Raw genomic sequence first — 17,691 nt, forward strand, 5'->3', positions numbered from 1 at the left:
AACGACAAGACGAAAAAGGGTATCAGCTTTGGTGTCATCTTTTAAAGTCGAAAGGATGATACTATTCAAGAGTTGTTCTCTAATTGTTGCGCACCATCTCTACTAGAGATGTCATAATACTCAACAACATGAGATGGCATCGTGGTATAGTTCAACAAGGACAGGTGTCACAAAAATATTCATTTCCAATTATTCATTAGTTAGTATTATTTTTGGTATTATCAATTCTTTTATTTCCTCTTTTCGTACGAGATGGACACTTTGGAACTTGGATGAGGGACTCCAATCAGACGGTGCAAAGCAGGTGATGGCATGGGTCCATTAAGTTTAATATTTCTAAACTTGTAGAAAAAGAGAGCAATAAAAGAGATCAATTCCACAACACTAAATGCTTTTCCAGGACATTCTGATCAAGTCATGGATCAACCAATTATATAAAATTCAATCACCAATGACATTTCACAAACGTAAATAAAAATCAATCGTATGAAATTCGTGGATAAAGAATTTAAAAAATTATGAAAAATTTCCACAAATCATTGCTCATCAACAAAAGCGCAAATCACTTACCATGTGGACCTCTTCCCCATGCAATAAATTGCTTGCTTCTGTCATTTAGACTATCTTCACCACTTTGAAGCCATCGCTCTGGATTGTATTTTTGTGGCTCATGGTAATACTTTTCATCAAAGTGGGCAATGAAAGGAGAAATACAGAGATTGTGTCCCTCTGGAATGATGTAATCATAGTTAGGGATTTTAATAGGTTGCATGACCTTTCTAATGAGCATTCCAGGAGGTATTATTCTAATTGCTGGTTGAATTGTGTTTGTTGGAACAATTCATTTTGTTGAATAGGATCATTGAAGTACATATTTCTTCATCAAACTTACCTTCATAGACGCATGCTTTCACATATGGAAACAAGTGTAAATTTTCAAAAGATAAATCACGTGGATTCTTAATGTGATTTGTAAAGACATCATCAACTTCTTGTTGGAGCTTTGAATAAATTTCTGGATTAGACACAACAAAGCAAATTGTCCATAATGAAGATGGTAAACTATTGGCTTGAGATGCCCACAACATGGCCAAACCAAAGTGTAAAATTGTTTTCTGATCTTCAACATTGTCTTTTAGAGCATCACTCAATGATTGAAACATGCGTTTTTGATCTTCTGGTTTTATTGCATCTAATTTCGATGCAATATCTGAAATATTTCTCAATAGAAATTGTTTTGCCTTTGAAAAAGTAGTCATAAGAGATTCAGGTACCATTCCACTTGCTCTAATTTCGAATTGTTCATCCAATATTTGGAAAGCTTTGCAAGCATCAAATTCATCAGTGAGAAAGGCATCTTTCTCATACAGAGATTTCACTGTACTCCAAAATAAAGTCTCAACAATTGCCTTAAACAAGTCATCTGTACCATTTTCGTTCCAAGTAAAACCTCTGACATTTTGGGAATTAGAAATTGCTTGATCGTTTGTGGTAAGAGTACCCTTATCAAACACATCTAATAAATTGCTTGCAATCTCTTTGGTATAGAAAGGAAGAGTGGTGGTTGGGCTTAATTTAGCTCTCATAGTATTCACCATGGTGATGTGTTGAGACATGAAATCGTTCACTGGAATTCCAAATACTCGGCTAATAAATTCTAAAACCGCATGATCAAAGGAAATGGCATGTTTTGATTCTTCTGTGACTGTCTTTTTTGTCTTGACACGACATGAATTTCCTTTTGCTGGGTTGAAAAAGTATTGAAATAATTCTGGATTGGTGAGAAAGGTAAAACATTTTCCAGCAATATTAAGCGTAAAGATCTAGAGTGATGATATCATCAAGCGATACGTTTTTAAAATGCAAATGAAATATTCGTCAATGATCATTCCAATAATGATAATAACACGACCGAGATGACTCACCTCTCCATACTTCTCTTTACACTCCTCCAACAATTTGATAGGCTCAATTCCGAACCTCTTTGCAACTCCAATGAATGGAATGTATCGGCCAACCATTGGAGGACTCTTGGGTGGTTTCTTCGGCATGAGTTTAAAGTAAATGGCTGTGATTAGAACAATCAAAAGGGCAAACATGATGGTCCAATAACTGTCCGTGAGAGAGCTGGACATGGAAAGAAGCGTTTTGAGTTCAGCCATTTTTTGCTCTGAACGCACGGATCGCACTGCGAGAAAATGATTGCATATTGGTGCCAAGAGCGAAGCCAAAGAGAAATCACATGCTGTTCTTGTTCGGACTTGGCTTCTTAGCACCAGAAACTTTGTGAAAAAAAGTGACATTGAGGTCCAATAAATACTAAATAATGTTTCTTCAAGTTTAATCCAAAAAGTGAGCATTGATAGACGACATTGAGGGCTCTATACAATAATTGGCTCTCCTGTGACCTTGATTTTCTTATCCTTAATTTCTTTTTCGAGTTTTTCTTGATAAATTCTATCTTCGTCATATTCTTTGGCTGACAGATCTGAGAAGACTCTAGACAAGTGCTGCGTTAAACGATTTAATTCAGAATTTCCTTGATACGAAATGTCGGCTTCAGCTGGGAAATCAATTTCAAATGGAAGTCTAGTCTCTTCTGCTTTCTTTTTACCAAGCTCGGAGGCGAAATCTTTACGGGCCTGTACTGACAATGCTACAATGGAACGGAAAGTGAGAGGTTCTGTTTGGGCTAACTCTGCAAGCATTTTACGATTAATTTGTGCTCCGCTCATAGCCAAACCATACATAAACTGAGAATATTTAACGCCATGAATTTCAGTGGCTGCTTTGATATTTTGTATCCAAATACTACCAAGTGTTCTCTTCTTTTCCTTTCTTCCACGATAGGCATGTTCAAGGCCATGTTCTACTCTATTTCTTGCAATCCGAAAGCAATTTTTGTTTCTATTGTAGAAGCCTTTGGCCAATTTAAAGATGAGGTCTCGTCTGTTTGTCATTTTTTTGAACAATAGCTGTGATGATGATGGAATTATTCTTCGTGATGATGATGAATGAAACTTGTTGAATTGGTATTGTTGTTGCATGAATACAATCATTCAAAATTTAACGCATCATTGAAAAATCATTTCATCTCTTTATGTCCATAACGTTGGCTCAAGCAAAACAATAATCATTCAACAAAAGAAACACCCCACACCAAAAAATGAGTGAAAAGAAGGCAGCATCCTCGTCTTCGGAAGACGCTTTGTTTGTGGATCCTCTTCAAATTAAAATTAAAAACTTTTTAGAAAAGGCTAAGACTGTTAATTTACTAGAGAATTTAAAATCTCAACGACAGTTTCACAATCCAGAAATTTTAAACAAGATTATGAAAGAATTTTCATTGAGTGATGAATATGGCACAAATACCCCAGAGCATTTATATACTCCAGTGGGTAAGTGTAATAACCTTTCAAAAATGTTATTACTAATCAGTAATGTTGACTATTTGGTAGATTTGAATAATTATAAAGAGTTATGCAAAAAGAGACAACAAGATCAAGAAAAACAAAATTTTATTCAAATGCAAAAAGCTAAATACAGAAAGTAGGCATTCCAACAGATCAGAATGATGATGATGATGTTTATCGAAAAATTGAATTGTGTCGAGCATGTGACTTAAAAGACCTGCAGAAAAAGAAGGATGAACTTTACCCAACATGTCAATGAAGAAAACAGCAACGTCTGTTATGATCCAATACTTGGCATAAAGGAGGAGGTTATAAAATTATTCATTATCATTTGAAAACTCAACACCACAGAGAGGACGAAGTCTAAGGCTTGAACTGCAAAATACCACCTCGTCCTGGAAACAAAAAAATACGATTTTCGATAAAAATCAGGATTGAATATGCAATGCCTGGTCAAGAGAAGATGGGCCAAAAAATGATGAAGAGCTCTCACTCCTCCTCCTTTGACACATCTCTCTCGGGCAATGGCACTTATTTGCTCATGTCATCCAATTGGTCCTCTTGGGTTTACAGTGGTTATGAAGGAAGTATCCAAGCCGACAAAGATCCCAACAAAACTCGAGACGATCACTCACAGTTCCGACACTTTAAATTTTATTCTAAAGAAATATTTGATGAAATTAATCGGATTGGAATTTCCAAGATCGCCGGAGGAGATAATCACATGTTTTTGCTGCTCAATAATGGTGATGCTTATGGATATGGTTGGGATGAATACAATCAATGTTTGACCTCTACGATTCACAACAATAGATTTGGAAATGGAATTGGAAATCGTGATCCATTAGTGAAATGTGCTTTACATCATATTCAAGACATTTATTGTGGTGCAAATTTTACCTATGCATTAGTTAAAGAACACTTCTCAGAAGATTCTCGAGATTTTCAAATGTACTCAGCAGGATGGAATAATGATCGATGTTGCAGTCAAGGAGTAGACAGTCATGGTAGTTCAAGACCACTCGGAAAGGTCTATTGTACTGATGAACATGATCAAATCATGCTTTTTCCACCACATGATGAGCGAGTTCTTTGTGTTCATTGTGCTGGATGTTCAGTGGCTTCACTCACTGTCTCACGATCGAATCCTTCCAAGAAGAAAGTCTATCGTTGTGGAGTATTTACAGGATTTCCAAATCCAAATTCAAACGAAAAAACATATGGTTGTTTAAAATATACACCTGTGAAAAATGAAACGATATTACCCGGAGCAATTTCATTGGCTCTTTGTAGTGGATCATTAATTGTACTTTGTGAAGATTTATCAGCATTTGTACTTGGAAAAGAAATCAAATTATCAATTCCTATTAGAAAAGCATTTCAATTAGAAACAGGTTGTGTGTACATGACAGAAGAAAACAATATTTATAATTGTTCGAATATCCTTTCGCTTGACACTTCCAAAGATGTGAAATGGACAATACCTAATTTCTCTCCTGAAAGCAAAAACAACAACTCTGGACCATTTGAAACTCTTCATGCAAGAGGATCTCGAGCCATTGGTATTCTTTCAGACACTTGTGATGCTCTCATATTTAATCAAGTATCCATTCATATTGATCATTCAAACCTTAATAGAACAAGTATTGCTGAAATGCTTTCAGAAGACGATCAATTTCGACTTTTGAGAGGAAAATCTTTGGAAATGCAGATCATTTGTTGTCGTTCTTGTTCATTTGTGTTGATCAAACCAGTCAAAAAGGATGATGCAATGAGAAGAAAACTCTTTATGCAAACACAAAATTTGGGCAATCCCTTTGTGGATATTAATGTTGTATGGTATTGATGAGACCTAGAGAACACAATAAATTAGGAGGACAAAATGGTTTTTTCTCCCGTGAAATAATAATTATTTATTTGCCACGGGTGTATTTTTTCGATGCCACAGCCTGTTAATCTGATTCATAATCTTTCTTGCTTGATACAATCCACCCTATGAGATTGAAGTAGAACGGTATAAAAAGCAGAGAGTGAGATGCCACTAAAGAAGGTTATTCACTCAATGAACCAGAACAAATAATTTTTTTCAGAGTTGCATTAAAATCGTGCTTACAAGTTGTTGTTGATGTTGATTGGCTATCACGATTAGTACTCATCTCCGGTTGTCCATTTCGAAACGTCGAGTTCGACCAAAAAAATGCCTCGATTGAAAAAAACTAAAAAGAGAAATCCTCAAGCAGTTCCTTCTGCTAATTCCGCTTATTTTGATGGTAGGTCATCATCCTAGGCTCAGCATGTCGCCGCCTCATGCTCCTATTGTCGATATTGAAAATAATTATAGCAGATATTGTTCAAGTTATTTGTTCTTTCATGAACATGGAAGACTACTTACCATTGCAAATGGTGGACACGTCCTTCTTGAAAGGAGTCCGACAATTTTGTGCTACAATTCCATACTTTCGGTAAGTCTATCTCACTAATGTCAATGAAAGACAGTCTGTGATCACAGACTTAATGAAAAACCCCTACATACATACGACCACTCACCACCATATATGATGCAATCAATCATAGATTCACCAAACATTTTTTCTATTTGATTGAAACCGCAGGAGTAAAAAAAGAAGCGAGTTTGCTTCAATTCAGTGCTCAGCCTCCTGAAATTCGTCCACGATCCTCTACATCTAATTATATTCCAAAGTTTACCAATTCACAGTCGGACAGAGCTAGCATGACGATCATTCACAAACAATTGAGAGTACTACTGAGTAATCTTTTCGTTCATGCTAAAAGTGTCTATTTCTCAGACGTGGAGATTACAAAATCTTTGATGAATGATCTCATGTTCGACACAAGAAAACCAAGTGTGATGGAAAAAAATAAGGACAATCGATTGAATTTTAAATTTACTGAAATGAATGTGTTTGAAACAATTGAACACATTTCATTTGTTGGATGCACATTTGAGAGAAGTGTCATGTCCTTTTTGGCAAGCAAATTAATTAATCTTAAAAGCTTGCTTATATTCAATTCTAATGAATTACAATATCATGAGGTTTATCATTGGTTTAACAAAAAATCAAAGTGCAAATCCTTACGTTTTTTCTATCATGACCTCATTCCTATTCCTGAAATTATTCACGAAGCAAAGTTGACAACTGAAGAATTAGAAATATTAACAAAAAAAGGACATGTCCTTAGCGCTGATAAGAAAGCAAATCAGACATCCATGCTTAAATGGTGGGCAACATCGAAGCAAGACATTCAAGATATGGTTGAGTCAATTCCTGACCATGTGATTGCCATTCCCATCGTTTGTACTTGTTCATATTCTCTTATTGAACAAAAATTTCAGAAATATGAGAGTGCTCTTCAGGAATATATGAATTTATTTGGAATATTTAGTAATTCATTTGCAGATCGTGAGTTGCGTGTTCAGTTATGTGGAGGTAAAATTCATAAGAGAAGAAATAATTCCGTTTTGCCCTTTCACACGACAACTGCACCATCAACCACAACACAACAGGTTGTTCTACCACCTCAATTAGAGACTATCAATATTGACACCATGTTAAACAATGTGGAATTCATGTTGAGTAATGGACTACATCTATTCGATATCCCATTTGATGGATATGATTTTCTTCAATATGCCATTTTCTTGCATCAAAACGAGCCGAGGTTGTGGAATCTATTTGAGAAATATCACTTTCGAAAATTACCTGATTTTAACAAGCTCATCATTCAACCTCACTTGCATGAGCAAGTCAACACTCTCTTGAAAGGTATCATTCGTTTGTCTGTGTCGACTTTTTATCCTGTGAATATGGACAATCTGATTGGTTTTATGCAAGAAATTAAGGAAAAGAAATGTTACCCTCGTGACTTTAACGATGTTTTGGAAGACATGCTTGATCACTTTCCTGCCTTGATCAAACCTTGTGTTGAGAAGGGTCTGTTTAACCTGAACTGCAGTAGCCTCCCTTTGCCAGCGTTTTATCGTCCCGATGAAGAAGACAGTAAGAGAGCATTTGAATTTCTCAAAGAACAACATGAACTAGAAAGAAAAACGAAGAAGAGAAAATATTAATTTGGTTATTATTGCAATAGGAAACAATGAGCTTTCAATACTTTTATTGTGTGACGTTTTCATTGTTGGTGTTTTGGGTCGAAGAGCCTCCTCCAGACACCAAAGACAGAGCAAAAGGTAAAACATTTGCTTGAGCACTTGCCCACAAACTCAAACCAACATCTTTTCCTCCCTCAAAGTATTTGAACACATGACTGTACAATTTTGTTCTTGCAAATCCCAGAACCTTATCTATGTCTTGCTCCAAGTTTTCCCATTTCATTAATCGATACACACAGTTATCGTAGAACCACACACAAAGTCCCTTGGTTGTTATCACAAAGAATAAAAATACTAATTTGAGTATGTAATAGAATGGAATACGGTTGTAGAAAAAGTCTTCAAACAGAAATTCAAACACGTAGATTGCTGTATAGATCATCCAATAAGCAAGCCATTTCTTATGATGGCCTTCAAGAATTTCGAGTTGTTCTTCTTTCCATAATTGTTCTTGTCTTTCTGGGGTATTGAAACCGACTGCAAATGAGCTACTAGGCAAGCCTTCTTTCCTCTTCTTTTCTTGCAATTTTTGAAATTTAATTACAATGTCATATTCCTCTTGTTTTTGAATGAATTGCCTAGCAGTATTGTATGATGCAATGAGAGGATACACCAGTCCCAGAAGAACACAAAGTAAGTTAGAAATATAAACAAAAAACGCTCCGATCATTTGAATTCAATGAAAGTAATAATTGCTGGAAATGAATGATGATGAACAAATTATCTTGAGGTGAATATCATAGACCACTATTTACAATAATTCCAATCTTGAATAGTTTTTAAAATCGGAATGAGAGTGGTGGTGGTAGGGGTGAGGGTTGTATTGAAAGTGTCTTGAAAGGCGATTTATTTTTTCAATAATTTCTCTCTCTTTGATGATGACGATCTTCTCCTGTTAACTAACAACATTAAAAAATGGGTCTCAAAAAATCGAAACTGTCGAACCTTGAAGTTCAAAACGTCCTTCCTCCAAGTCAATCACCAAATCACATTGATATTCCAATTGGTGTCAATACAAATGATTGCAAATTCATGTTCATTGGAAATCACACCTTTTTAATTCCAACGGTCAAGTTGAATGATGTGATGCGAAAAATGGAATATAGAGATGATTGGATTCCGATTCAATTCATGATTGGAGGAAAAGATGGATCGAAAAAAGTAATGGCATTTGGTCATTCTGACAGTTTAGTGATTATTGTTACAGGTATGGTACGTGATTATGACACACATTTTGTCTCTGTCTCAATGAATGTATGATTTTTAAAACCTTTGACCAATCTTGTATATATATATTTATTAATTGGTGTCACATGAATGTCACACAGAGAAATTTAAAATTTATTGTGCTGGAAAATCAAGTGAACTCAACTCTGTTTTTATGAATAATACATGGAGAGATTTTAAAACCATTCATAACACATTGGATGACTTTGTGGATGAAATTCATTGCATCAAAGAGAGTGCATTGTTTGTTACAAAAACTGAAAGATCTGTCTATGCATTTAGTAACTCCAAATTAGCTAAATTAGGACTTGGAGAAACGACAACTGTGGATCCAATGAAATTGAAAGTTGCTCATCAAATCACAAAAGGACACATTGAAGAAATTGAATTTCCTAAAATTAAATCCATTGCATTTAGTGAGAATATTACTGCATTTCTCACCGAAGAAGGTAAGAGATTTGATAATCATTTATTATTTCAATGAATATGATATGGACATCACCATCCATCACAACGATGACGACCACTACTACTACTACTATTCCACCAATCTCATTGAACAATGTCTTCCTGTTGCTGTGGTGTCAATTCCCATCTCAACCACAATGTAAAGGCAAGGTTCTTGTGTGTGGATATGGTAAAGAATTAAGATTTCCTATTAAGGACGAATCTGAACAACCTTTTCAGAGATTGGATACTCCCACTCTCATTAAGAGTTTATTAAAAGACAAAATAATTACTCAAGTTGCATGTGGTGATCATCACATGTTGTTTTTAACCAATAATGGTGAGCTCTATGTTTGTGGACAAGGAGAGAAAGGTCAATTAGGAAATGGAAAACAAGAGAATGTGGAAGGTGCTGTGAAACGCGTGAAATTTGGACTTGGTGTGAAATTCATTGCAGCTCAGAGAGATTTTTCTGTAATTGTTACTGAAAATGATCAAGTTTGGAGATTTGGAGATTTGGAATGGCAGGTGAAGAACAAACCTTTTATTTATCCTTTACCTCAATTATTGACAGAATATAACGATTTAGGAAATCCTCCAGTTAAGAAAATTGTGGCCATTCACTCTGCTACGATCATTCATACCATGAGTGATGACATTTATATTGTAGGACCACTGGATTACAAATTGGGATATGCAGGTTTTAGAAGAATTGAAATTCCAAAACCAAGTCTGAATACTCGTGTGAAATTACATGTGGCTAGTAATTCGATGGTGTGTGAATTTTTGGAGGAAGAACAATGAGTGCAGTGATCATTGTGGTCATACCGATTACAGTACAATGACAACAATGAGTTTCGAGTGCATGATGAATCATGCAACCAATTTATGTTATCATATAAATATGTACAAGAGAGGGCATAGCAGTAAACTATACTCTAAAATGCCATCATGGCTCTTTAAAAAACTTGAGAGTTTAACATCCACATCCACCACCACCACTACTGTTCGATGTCTTCCCTGATGAATTAGCACCAGTATGACTGACAGGTGCATTCAAATTGACAGTTCCAGAGCTAGAACCTGCTGTATTTTTTCTTCTATTAAACTCACTCTCTGCATAATTTCCAGCTTGATATAAGCGATCCAACATATTGTCAAAAGGTTCTTTTACACCAGTTCCATCTTTTGCAGAGGCTTCAAAATATGGAATATTTAACTTTTTAGCAAACTCTTCTGCTCGACTACGGTCAACCACTCTTCTATGAACCATGTCACTCTTATTTCCTACCAATGCAATAAGAGTATTCTCTTGAGCATTGGATTTAATTTGTTGAATCCATTTGGTGGTATTTTGGAAACTGGTTTCATTGGTCAAATCAAAAACAACAAGAATACCATTCACTCCTCTGTAATAGGAGACAACAATGCTGTTGAAACGTTCCTATTTCAATAAAGAATGTTCATGATGAGAAATACATTCCGACATTGACATGTTCCACATTAGGGATACAAGTACAATGAATCACAAAATTAATTCCGTATGGAGTCTGAGAATACTCACCTGACCAGCTGTGTACACACAAGTTGATTATTCATATATAGGAAGAAATTAATTAGAAATAAAGTGATCGTCCATGACAATAACATTCATACTTACCTGTATCCCACAATTGCATTTTGGCTACTTTAGAATTTGACATGACTTTAGTTTTGATTTTAAAATCAACACCAATTGTGCTTTGATAAGTGTCATTATATTCATCATCGGTGTATCGTAAAATCAAACAAGTCTAATATGAGAACAAAAATGTTTGATCCGATTTTCATCATCAATGTAATATTACATACTTTACCAGCACCGGAATCGCCTATTTGTAGTTGTTTATGATGATATAATAATAATGAATTACGTTGATGAATTTGAAAGGACGAAGAATAAATTCATCACGTCGTCGTCATAAAAAACCGTTACGATTGAAAATTAATAGAGACAGAAGCAGTCCGAACATTGTTTCAAAACAATCAAATCGTGGATTCCGTGTTGGACCAATCACCATCATCATCATCAACACATTCATCTGAGAGAGCAAGTAACAGCTCCATACATACCCACCAACAAAATCTTCACGAACAAGTCATAATTCTCTTCTTTCATTTTTTGTTCTGTTTGGTTTTCAACATTCACTTTTCATTTCGGAATGGTGTTTGACAAGAGAAAGGACAATCAACCACTCGTGGCAACGGTCGACCTGACATGTAAACTGAGAAAGAAGTGCAAAGAACATTCATTGAACGCTATTATTTATTCCGAAAGCTCGCACTTGAAGAGCATGACAACTTGGGACAGTTCGAAAAAAATGTCCAACTTGTTTGGGTAGGTATTTTTGCTTGAATTTTGTGTGATGGCGAAAAAAGATTTCTAAAGCCAATCGGCTCATGAGTTTAGCAACTTTCTTTCCAATTTCACTCCTACCAACACGAGTACCACTACAACAACAAACACTCAAGAAAATTCCGCTCCCGTATTGTTATTGGGTGATGCTCTTCCGCAACCAAAGATTGATTTTGGTGCCTTGCTTGCAAAGCGTAAAGAAGAATCCGATGATTTTATTTCTCCTCCCGAGGAAGGAGGAGATGTAGAAGAAAGTGGAAAAAAGACTTCATCATCCTCTTCTTCATCATCTGCAAACAAATTTGGATTAGGATTTAGCTTTGGAGGAAATAAGCCTTCATCGAATAATGGCAATAATGAAATGAGAGATGTTAAAGAAACGAAAGGAGGCTTTGCTTTTTCTTTTGGTCCAACTCCTTCATCATCATCGACAAATACGACCTCCTCTTTTCAGACATCCTTTCAACCATCATCATCATTGGGAGCATCATCAACAAGAATTCCATTTTCATTTGGTGCCCCAACATCTACATCTTCAACAACAACCTCAACAACATCGACACCATCATCGTTATCAACAAAATTATTGACAGAAGAAAAGCAACCAGAGCCTTCCATAGCTGAAGTACAAACACCCAAGATGGTTAGAACCCAAAAACCTCCAAACACAATTTCATTTGCAAAACCATCTCTTGTAGCACCTAGCGGGCTCTCACAATTTAACTTACCATCAAGAAAAGACCAAGAGGATCTTTTAGACAACAATTCTTTACGGGTATTGGATCATGATTTATCTGCGAATAATAATCAACAGAATAAGAATACTGGCAACAAACCACCTCTATTTTTCCCATCAACCCAACAATCAAACACTGTGGATTTAAACAAAACAGCTCCAATCCAAAGTAATTTTTCATTCAATTTCGGAATCAAGAGTGGAAACACTTTCAATAAGGAGTCACAAGAGTTGTTTGGCGATAATTTGTCGGTCTCTTCGTCCTCTTCATCTGCTAAACCTACTAATTCAAAATCAATATTTGATGATCACTCTAGTATTCGCTCTTCCGGCTCGTCCAACAGCTTTAAATCACCACTCACAAATACCGACGACATGGAGGATGAGTCCATTATAGACAAGATTGAATATGAACCACAACAACCAAGTAGGTATGAGCAGGAGGAGTTATGGTGGAAGATTTTGCATGAGTCTTGTGAAATGTTTCTCTTCATACAAGATAGATATAGCGATGACAAGCTTGACAAAAATACTTTAGAAAAATCAATCACACAATTCAAAACCATACTATTTGAAGGACTTTCTAAAATAAGTTCCTTTGAAGCGTATTACGATATTTTCAATGCAATTGAAATTTTTTATTTCTATAGATTTAGCAGAGGCTCTCTTTTGCAAAAGCTAGTGAAGTGGTATTTGAAGAGCTATATTTATCTCACAAACAAAGATACCTCAGATAGGGCAATTTATCGACAACTCATTTTAGGTGAAGTGCCAGAAAAAATTATTGACACAATTCGTGACTACAAGAGCGACGATCTTGACCACATGAAAGTGAATATGAAAGACTTGTACAGGCATTATGAGGACTTTTTTAAACTATTAAGTAAGAAACCAAATATTCTGAAGTTTAAGGCCATTTCTGCAACGTTTGAGGAGTATTTGGACGAAACTCAACATTGGAAGATCGAAGCTCTGAAGTTGAAGCGAGAGCTGAGAACATTAAAGGATACCACTAGGGAATATCAATTTTTAAGCGAGTGTTTCGACATTGTCACTGGAGATGAAGACAAAATTGTTGAACAATCAATCAATTGGCTTGAAGTAATGATAGGGTTAATATTACACAAATATCAACGATTTTCTGATATTAACGAAATAATCGACTTAGCAGTTCATGCAAAGGATATGAAAGACGATCAAGACACTCACTCTACTCTCGAGGCTATCTGCTTGCTTGTCATTGGAAATGAATTAGATACAACTCTCAAAAGCATCCAGGAAGGTCTCTCAAATATTAATGATGACAAATCCTTGTTCAAAAATTACTGGTTCATTGCTCATGCTACCAATTTCTTATTCCACATCAACACTCTCTACCAAAAATTATACATTACGACCAATTCTGAAAGTTTCATACGTAATCTTTCTTTCTTAAACAGTCAATATTTACGTAAGCTTGTGACAAAAGAAATTATACCATACTACAACGAGATTGCCCAATATAGCTCATTGGAAAATGATTTATGGAAAGTAGCTATTGATTATTTATCATATTGCGCCTCTGAACCTCAAGATGAGATTCACGACATCATTAAGAGAATCCTTCTAAACATTTCTGTTTCCAATGAATACCAACTTGACAGAATTTATAGATACATCAAAGATACACCGTTTACAAAAGCTGTTGTAGGCCATTTACATTTGAAATTAGGTGAAAAGTGCATTTCAGAAAAGAATTATGCTACAGGAATTTATCATATTTACAAATCGAATGACAGAGACAAACTAGAGTCAGTGATTAGAGAAATATCAACAACAGATAACCTTCGAATTGTTTATTATGGATTAGAGGAGTATGGATGTTTGATAGACATGCAAGAAATTCAATGGATCTCATCATTCTTTAAGATTTTAGAAAATAACGAAGCCAATATTCATTTGCTCCCATCTACTTTGGCATGTATTCCAAATGATGAGCTCAAGCTCGAGCTTTTGACAAGCATTGACTTGAGCATTTTGAAATATGCTCAAATAGTGGCCGTAATGTCACATCTTGAGGAAATGGAATTTCATTTTATGGATTTGCAGGAAATGACAAAACAGTTATCTATAGATACTCTAAGTGAATTGAGGCTCGTTCTTGCCAGAACCCTCCAAATAAAGATTCTGGAATAATTCTTGGCATTTATATTGACCAACCACAAAATGGAGATTTATGTTTTCATCTTTATTGTGAGTGCAAAAAATGAAGTTAGTGGGTGTGACAGGCGGGTAGGTAATTTGTTGAGATGATTAGATGATACAATCCGATCGGAAACAGTATTGCATGTGGTAGGTAACAGTTTATTATTTAACACCTTGATCAACAACAATAACAATTGGAAAAGGAAAGGTAAGCATTTAAACACCATGATGATCCTTTCATGATGATCAAAATATAATTCCTTGTTCACCACCCATTACAGACAACTCTTACCAATTATTTAAAAGAATATGGGAACACTCATAGCTCACAACTGAATATTGCAATTATTGATAGTGATGAAATTGCACATACGATTTATTTACCAGGATCACCTTGTTACAACAAGGTGAAGAAATTTTTTGAAACCTACAAAGACCTTCACACTGGCGAACATGTCAATATATTTTCGGAAGATGGAATGATCATTGATCGACCAAAATTAAGTGCTGCAGTATTTAAAGGTAATTATATGGTTTTGCTAATATTAATTCCATCGATATAAATTTAATATTCTATTATAATATATTCAATTAATAATAATTATAATATCATTGAATAGATCCCAAAGTTAGGAAAATGATCAATGAAGCTACTCACTTGGAAATATTTAAAGAAATCATGAAGAGAATATTTATTGAATTTTTAAAATCCTTATTCGTGACACCTCGAACAACAACCATTTGCTTTGTAGAACTTCCACTTCTCTTTGAAACTAAAATATTTCAATATATTGTCTCTACTATTGTTTGTATTAAAACAACTCCTGAACGTCAATTACAATGGCTCATGGCCAGAAATCATTACACAGAAGAAGAAGCACAACAACGAATTTCATCTCAACTACCAGTCGAAGAAAAAGCAAGAAGATCCAATTTTGTGATCGACAACTCGAGAGATCGAGACTATTTGAAAATTCAAACATTTGAAATGGTGGAATATTGCGCAAAAAACACGACAACATTTGGATTGAAAACATTTGTTGCATTCATGGTATTGATCCTTGTCCTTGTCCTTGTGGCCATGATTTTGTAAAATAGTCATTTAATATTCTATTGTAAGTGATCATTTGATATTCTATTAATAATAATATTCTAGTATTCATCCATTGATTTGAATGATGAAAATGCTTACAAAGTTTTTCTCAAATGGCCATTTTCAAAATGTTGAGGATTAATAAAATCATATCGAATACTCTTTCGACTTCCTTGAATTTTCTTTTCATTGTCAAGTTTAAATTGTATAGTTGGAGGAGATGGAATCATGACTGGTGACGATGAGGTGGAACATTTCCTACTAGTAGAAATGTCTGTCTCTCTGACTAGTTGTTTCTTGGATGAAAAACAGAGAAAACTTGTCATCAATAACAACACTGTTGCAAGTAAACAGGTCAATATCATTCGAATATTGAATCCACTTGTTGATGGTAAGAGTGAGATTTCAAAACGTTCATTTGTTTCTAAATCGATCATTGTTGTGTCATTCGTTTTTGAATTATAAATATATATAGTTTTTCCATCGACAATTTTAACAGCGTATGGCAGACCTCCATATTCATTACTCATTCCTGTATCAATGCATATTAAACTCTTTTTCCTCTGTTTGTCATGACAAAGAATCGTTACTTCGTCTTTAATGGTATGACCTACCACCATGTGATTGGCTTTTAAAAGATCCAAAGTGTTGTAAAGAGATTGACAATCTTCATGATCAGATAAATCTCGAGTCCAGAAAGGTCCTTTTGGTCCTAGCTGTTCATTCAGAATATATATTTGAGGTCATTCATAGGAATTCATTGAAAAATAATAGTGACAATCAGGTACATTTAATAAATGTTCAAATTTGAGTACATTTAAGAAATATGAATCAAGTGTACATACCAACGACTTGGGTGATCTCGTGTGAAAACCACGTGTTCCATGTTTCAACAAGTGGACTGTTTTTTCATTTAACAATTTCACAACCATGTCTGGATTTTGAATATTTTGCATGAGATTTGGATCATTTTCAATAAAGAATGGAAGTAGTCCAGCATGAGTATAAACAACTCCATCCACAAGTCGAACAGTATTTCTCTCTAATAAAAATCTTCTAATTGGAGATTGATCATCCAGTAATAAATTTTTATATTCACTAGAATATTCATTCTCATGAACATAATAAAAATTTCCATATAAATTCATAAGTTCATGATTTCCTGTTTTGCAACAATGTCATGATTAGAAATATTCCAAAGACAATAGTTTATGTAATGTCATGATAAAGTTATTCCATAGTTTAATTGATATTCAGAAATTATTTAGATCATGATTTTGAAAAATTATCATAAAAATTCATCTTCATCACTACTAACCTAACAGAAAATCCACTCGATCATTAGACTTGTCTATAGCTTTCATTAGAAATTTTAATATTTTTAATCCATCAGGCCCTCGATCCAACACATCTCCTGTTTGAATAAATAACAAATCATTTTGCTTGAATTCAATTTCTCCTCCAATTTCCGAGGTTAAATTTAAATGATGCAATAATTGCGAAAATACTCGATCATCACCATGAACATCACCCATGGATATGACCTGTTTTGAATGCACAGAGTCGGGTCGTATGAATACTACTACTACTACTACTAGTAACGTCGGGACACTCATGCAAGTGGTCCACAACAAATGAAAAAATAATTTACGGAAAACAAAAATAATCGGGCGTGTGCTTTCGAAACGCGCCATTTTTTTTTACTACCATCAAACGTGTGTTTGTTCAAAAGTTATGATTGAATCTCTTTGAAGGATAAGGTTCTTTCCATTCGATCTTCCTAATTAGGGTTGGACATGAGTTTAGAGAATAATTAGGATATTTTCTTTGATTTTCAACGCTCCAAGTTGGAAAGGACACTCGGAGTGGTCGTTGACTCCATGATCATGTAAGGGTTGTTCGAATCATTCAGAGCCGATCGAATGAGAGCCATATGCCTTGATTGTGCATAGGTGGGTGCATACACTCTCTTAGTGGTCCTATTCATGAGATTCCGCTTGTACTTTGGTGTTGTCAATTGTTCAGTCAGTTTTTTTAACACCTGTCTTTGCGAGCCAAAATGAAGCG

General features: G+C 35.0%; 11 protein-coding genes across 11 annotated transcripts in view; 6 read left to right on the top strand and 5 right to left on the bottom strand.

The window, feature by feature from the left end:
* The window catches only part of FDP41_002360 (uncharacterized protein), a gene marked incomplete at both ends in the record, with an annotated part of 3,350 nt that extends 1,188 nt beyond the window's left edge, over nt 1–2,162 (bottom strand). The window contains 4 exons of the mRNA XM_044705546.1: nt 250–406; nt 571–813; nt 893–1,823; nt 1,926–2,162. Coding sequence (XP_044563253.1) covers nt 250–406; nt 571–813; nt 893–1,823; nt 1,926–2,162 — 1,568 coding nt within the window. The remainder of the gene's footprint in view (nt 1–249; nt 407–570; nt 814–892; nt 1,824–1,925) is intronic.
* Nucleotides 2,163–2,381: 219 nt separating this feature from the next.
* Nucleotides 2,382–2,960, bottom strand: FDP41_002361 (uncharacterized protein; the record flags this gene model as incomplete). Its single annotated transcript, XM_044705547.1, has 1 exon — nt 2,382–2,960. The coding sequence occupies one exon, from the start codon at nt 2,958–2,960 to the stop codon at nt 2,382–2,384; it is 579 nt and encodes a 192-aa protein (XP_044563254.1).
* A 206-nt stretch (nt 2,961–3,166) lies between these two features.
* Nucleotides 3,167–3,553, top strand: FDP41_002362 (uncharacterized protein; the record flags this gene model as incomplete). Its single annotated transcript, XM_044705548.1, has 2 exons — nt 3,167–3,398; nt 3,459–3,553. The coding sequence occupies 2 exons, from the start codon at nt 3,167–3,169 to the stop codon at nt 3,551–3,553; spliced, it is 327 nt and encodes a 108-aa protein (XP_044563255.1).
* A 335-nt stretch (nt 3,554–3,888) lies between these two features.
* On the top strand, nt 3,889–5,259 carry FDP41_002363 (uncharacterized protein; the record flags this gene model as incomplete). Its single annotated transcript, XM_044705549.1, has 1 exon — nt 3,889–5,259. One exon carries the CDS (start codon nt 3,889–3,891, stop codon nt 5,257–5,259), a length of 1,371 nt encoding a protein of 456 aa, XP_044563256.1.
* Nucleotides 5,260–5,610: 351 nt separating this feature from the next.
* On the top strand, nt 5,611–7,503 carry FDP41_002364 (uncharacterized protein; the record flags this gene model as incomplete). Its single annotated transcript, XM_044705550.1, has 3 exons — nt 5,611–5,683; nt 5,755–5,875; nt 5,988–7,503. 3 exons carry the CDS (start codon nt 5,611–5,613, stop codon nt 7,501–7,503), a joined length of 1,710 nt encoding a protein of 569 aa, XP_044563257.1.
* Nucleotides 7,504–7,546: 43 nt separating this feature from the next.
* On the bottom strand, nt 7,547–8,212 carry FDP41_002365 (uncharacterized protein; the record flags this gene model as incomplete). The annotated part of the gene is made up of 1 exon (XM_044705551.1): nt 7,547–8,212. The coding sequence occupies one exon, from the start codon at nt 8,210–8,212 to the stop codon at nt 7,547–7,549; it is 666 nt and encodes a 221-aa protein (XP_044563258.1).
* Nucleotides 8,213–8,457: 245 nt separating this feature from the next.
* FDP41_002366 (uncharacterized protein) lies at nt 8,458–10,020 on the top strand (the record flags this gene model as incomplete). The annotated part of the gene is made up of 3 exons (XM_044705552.1): nt 8,458–8,749; nt 8,871–9,218; nt 9,383–10,020. 3 exons carry the CDS (start codon nt 8,458–8,460, stop codon nt 10,018–10,020), a joined length of 1,278 nt encoding a protein of 425 aa, XP_044563259.1.
* A 172-nt stretch (nt 10,021–10,192) lies between these two features.
* FDP41_002367 (uncharacterized protein) lies at nt 10,193–11,374 on the bottom strand (the record flags this gene model as incomplete). Its single annotated transcript, XM_044705553.1, has 5 exons — nt 10,193–10,660; nt 10,781–10,788; nt 10,877–11,009; nt 11,068–11,087; nt 11,329–11,374. 5 exons carry the CDS (start codon nt 11,372–11,374, stop codon nt 10,193–10,195), a joined length of 675 nt encoding a protein of 224 aa, XP_044563260.1.
* Nucleotides 11,375–11,576: 202 nt separating this feature from the next.
* Nucleotides 11,577–14,522, top strand: FDP41_002368 (uncharacterized protein; the record flags this gene model as incomplete). Its single annotated transcript, XM_044705554.1, has 2 exons — nt 11,577–11,593; nt 11,645–14,522. The coding sequence occupies 2 exons, from the start codon at nt 11,577–11,579 to the stop codon at nt 14,520–14,522; spliced, it is 2,895 nt and encodes a 964-aa protein (XP_044563261.1).
* A 30-nt stretch (nt 14,523–14,552) lies between these two features.
* FDP41_002369 (uncharacterized protein) lies at nt 14,553–15,624 on the top strand (the record flags this gene model as incomplete). The annotated part of the gene is made up of 3 exons (XM_044705555.1): nt 14,553–14,618; nt 14,813–15,053; nt 15,152–15,624. The coding sequence occupies 3 exons, from the start codon at nt 14,553–14,555 to the stop codon at nt 15,622–15,624; spliced, it is 780 nt and encodes a 259-aa protein (XP_044563262.1).
* Nucleotides 15,625–15,719: 95 nt separating this feature from the next.
* On the bottom strand, nt 15,720–17,159 carry FDP41_002370 (uncharacterized protein; the record flags this gene model as incomplete). The annotated part of the gene is made up of 3 exons (XM_044705557.1): nt 15,720–16,340; nt 16,470–16,786; nt 16,943–17,159. The coding sequence occupies 3 exons, from the start codon at nt 17,157–17,159 to the stop codon at nt 15,720–15,722; spliced, it is 1,155 nt and encodes a 384-aa protein (XP_044563263.1).
* Nucleotides 17,160–17,691: the final 532 nt, after the last annotated feature.

This window comes from Naegleria fowleri (assembly GCF_008403515.1).
Source record: "Naegleria fowleri strain ATCC 30894 chromosome Unknown tig29, whole genome shotgun sequence".
Lineage (NCBI taxonomy): Eukaryota > Heterolobosea > Eutetramitea > Acrasida > Naegleriidae > Naegleria > Naegleria fowleri.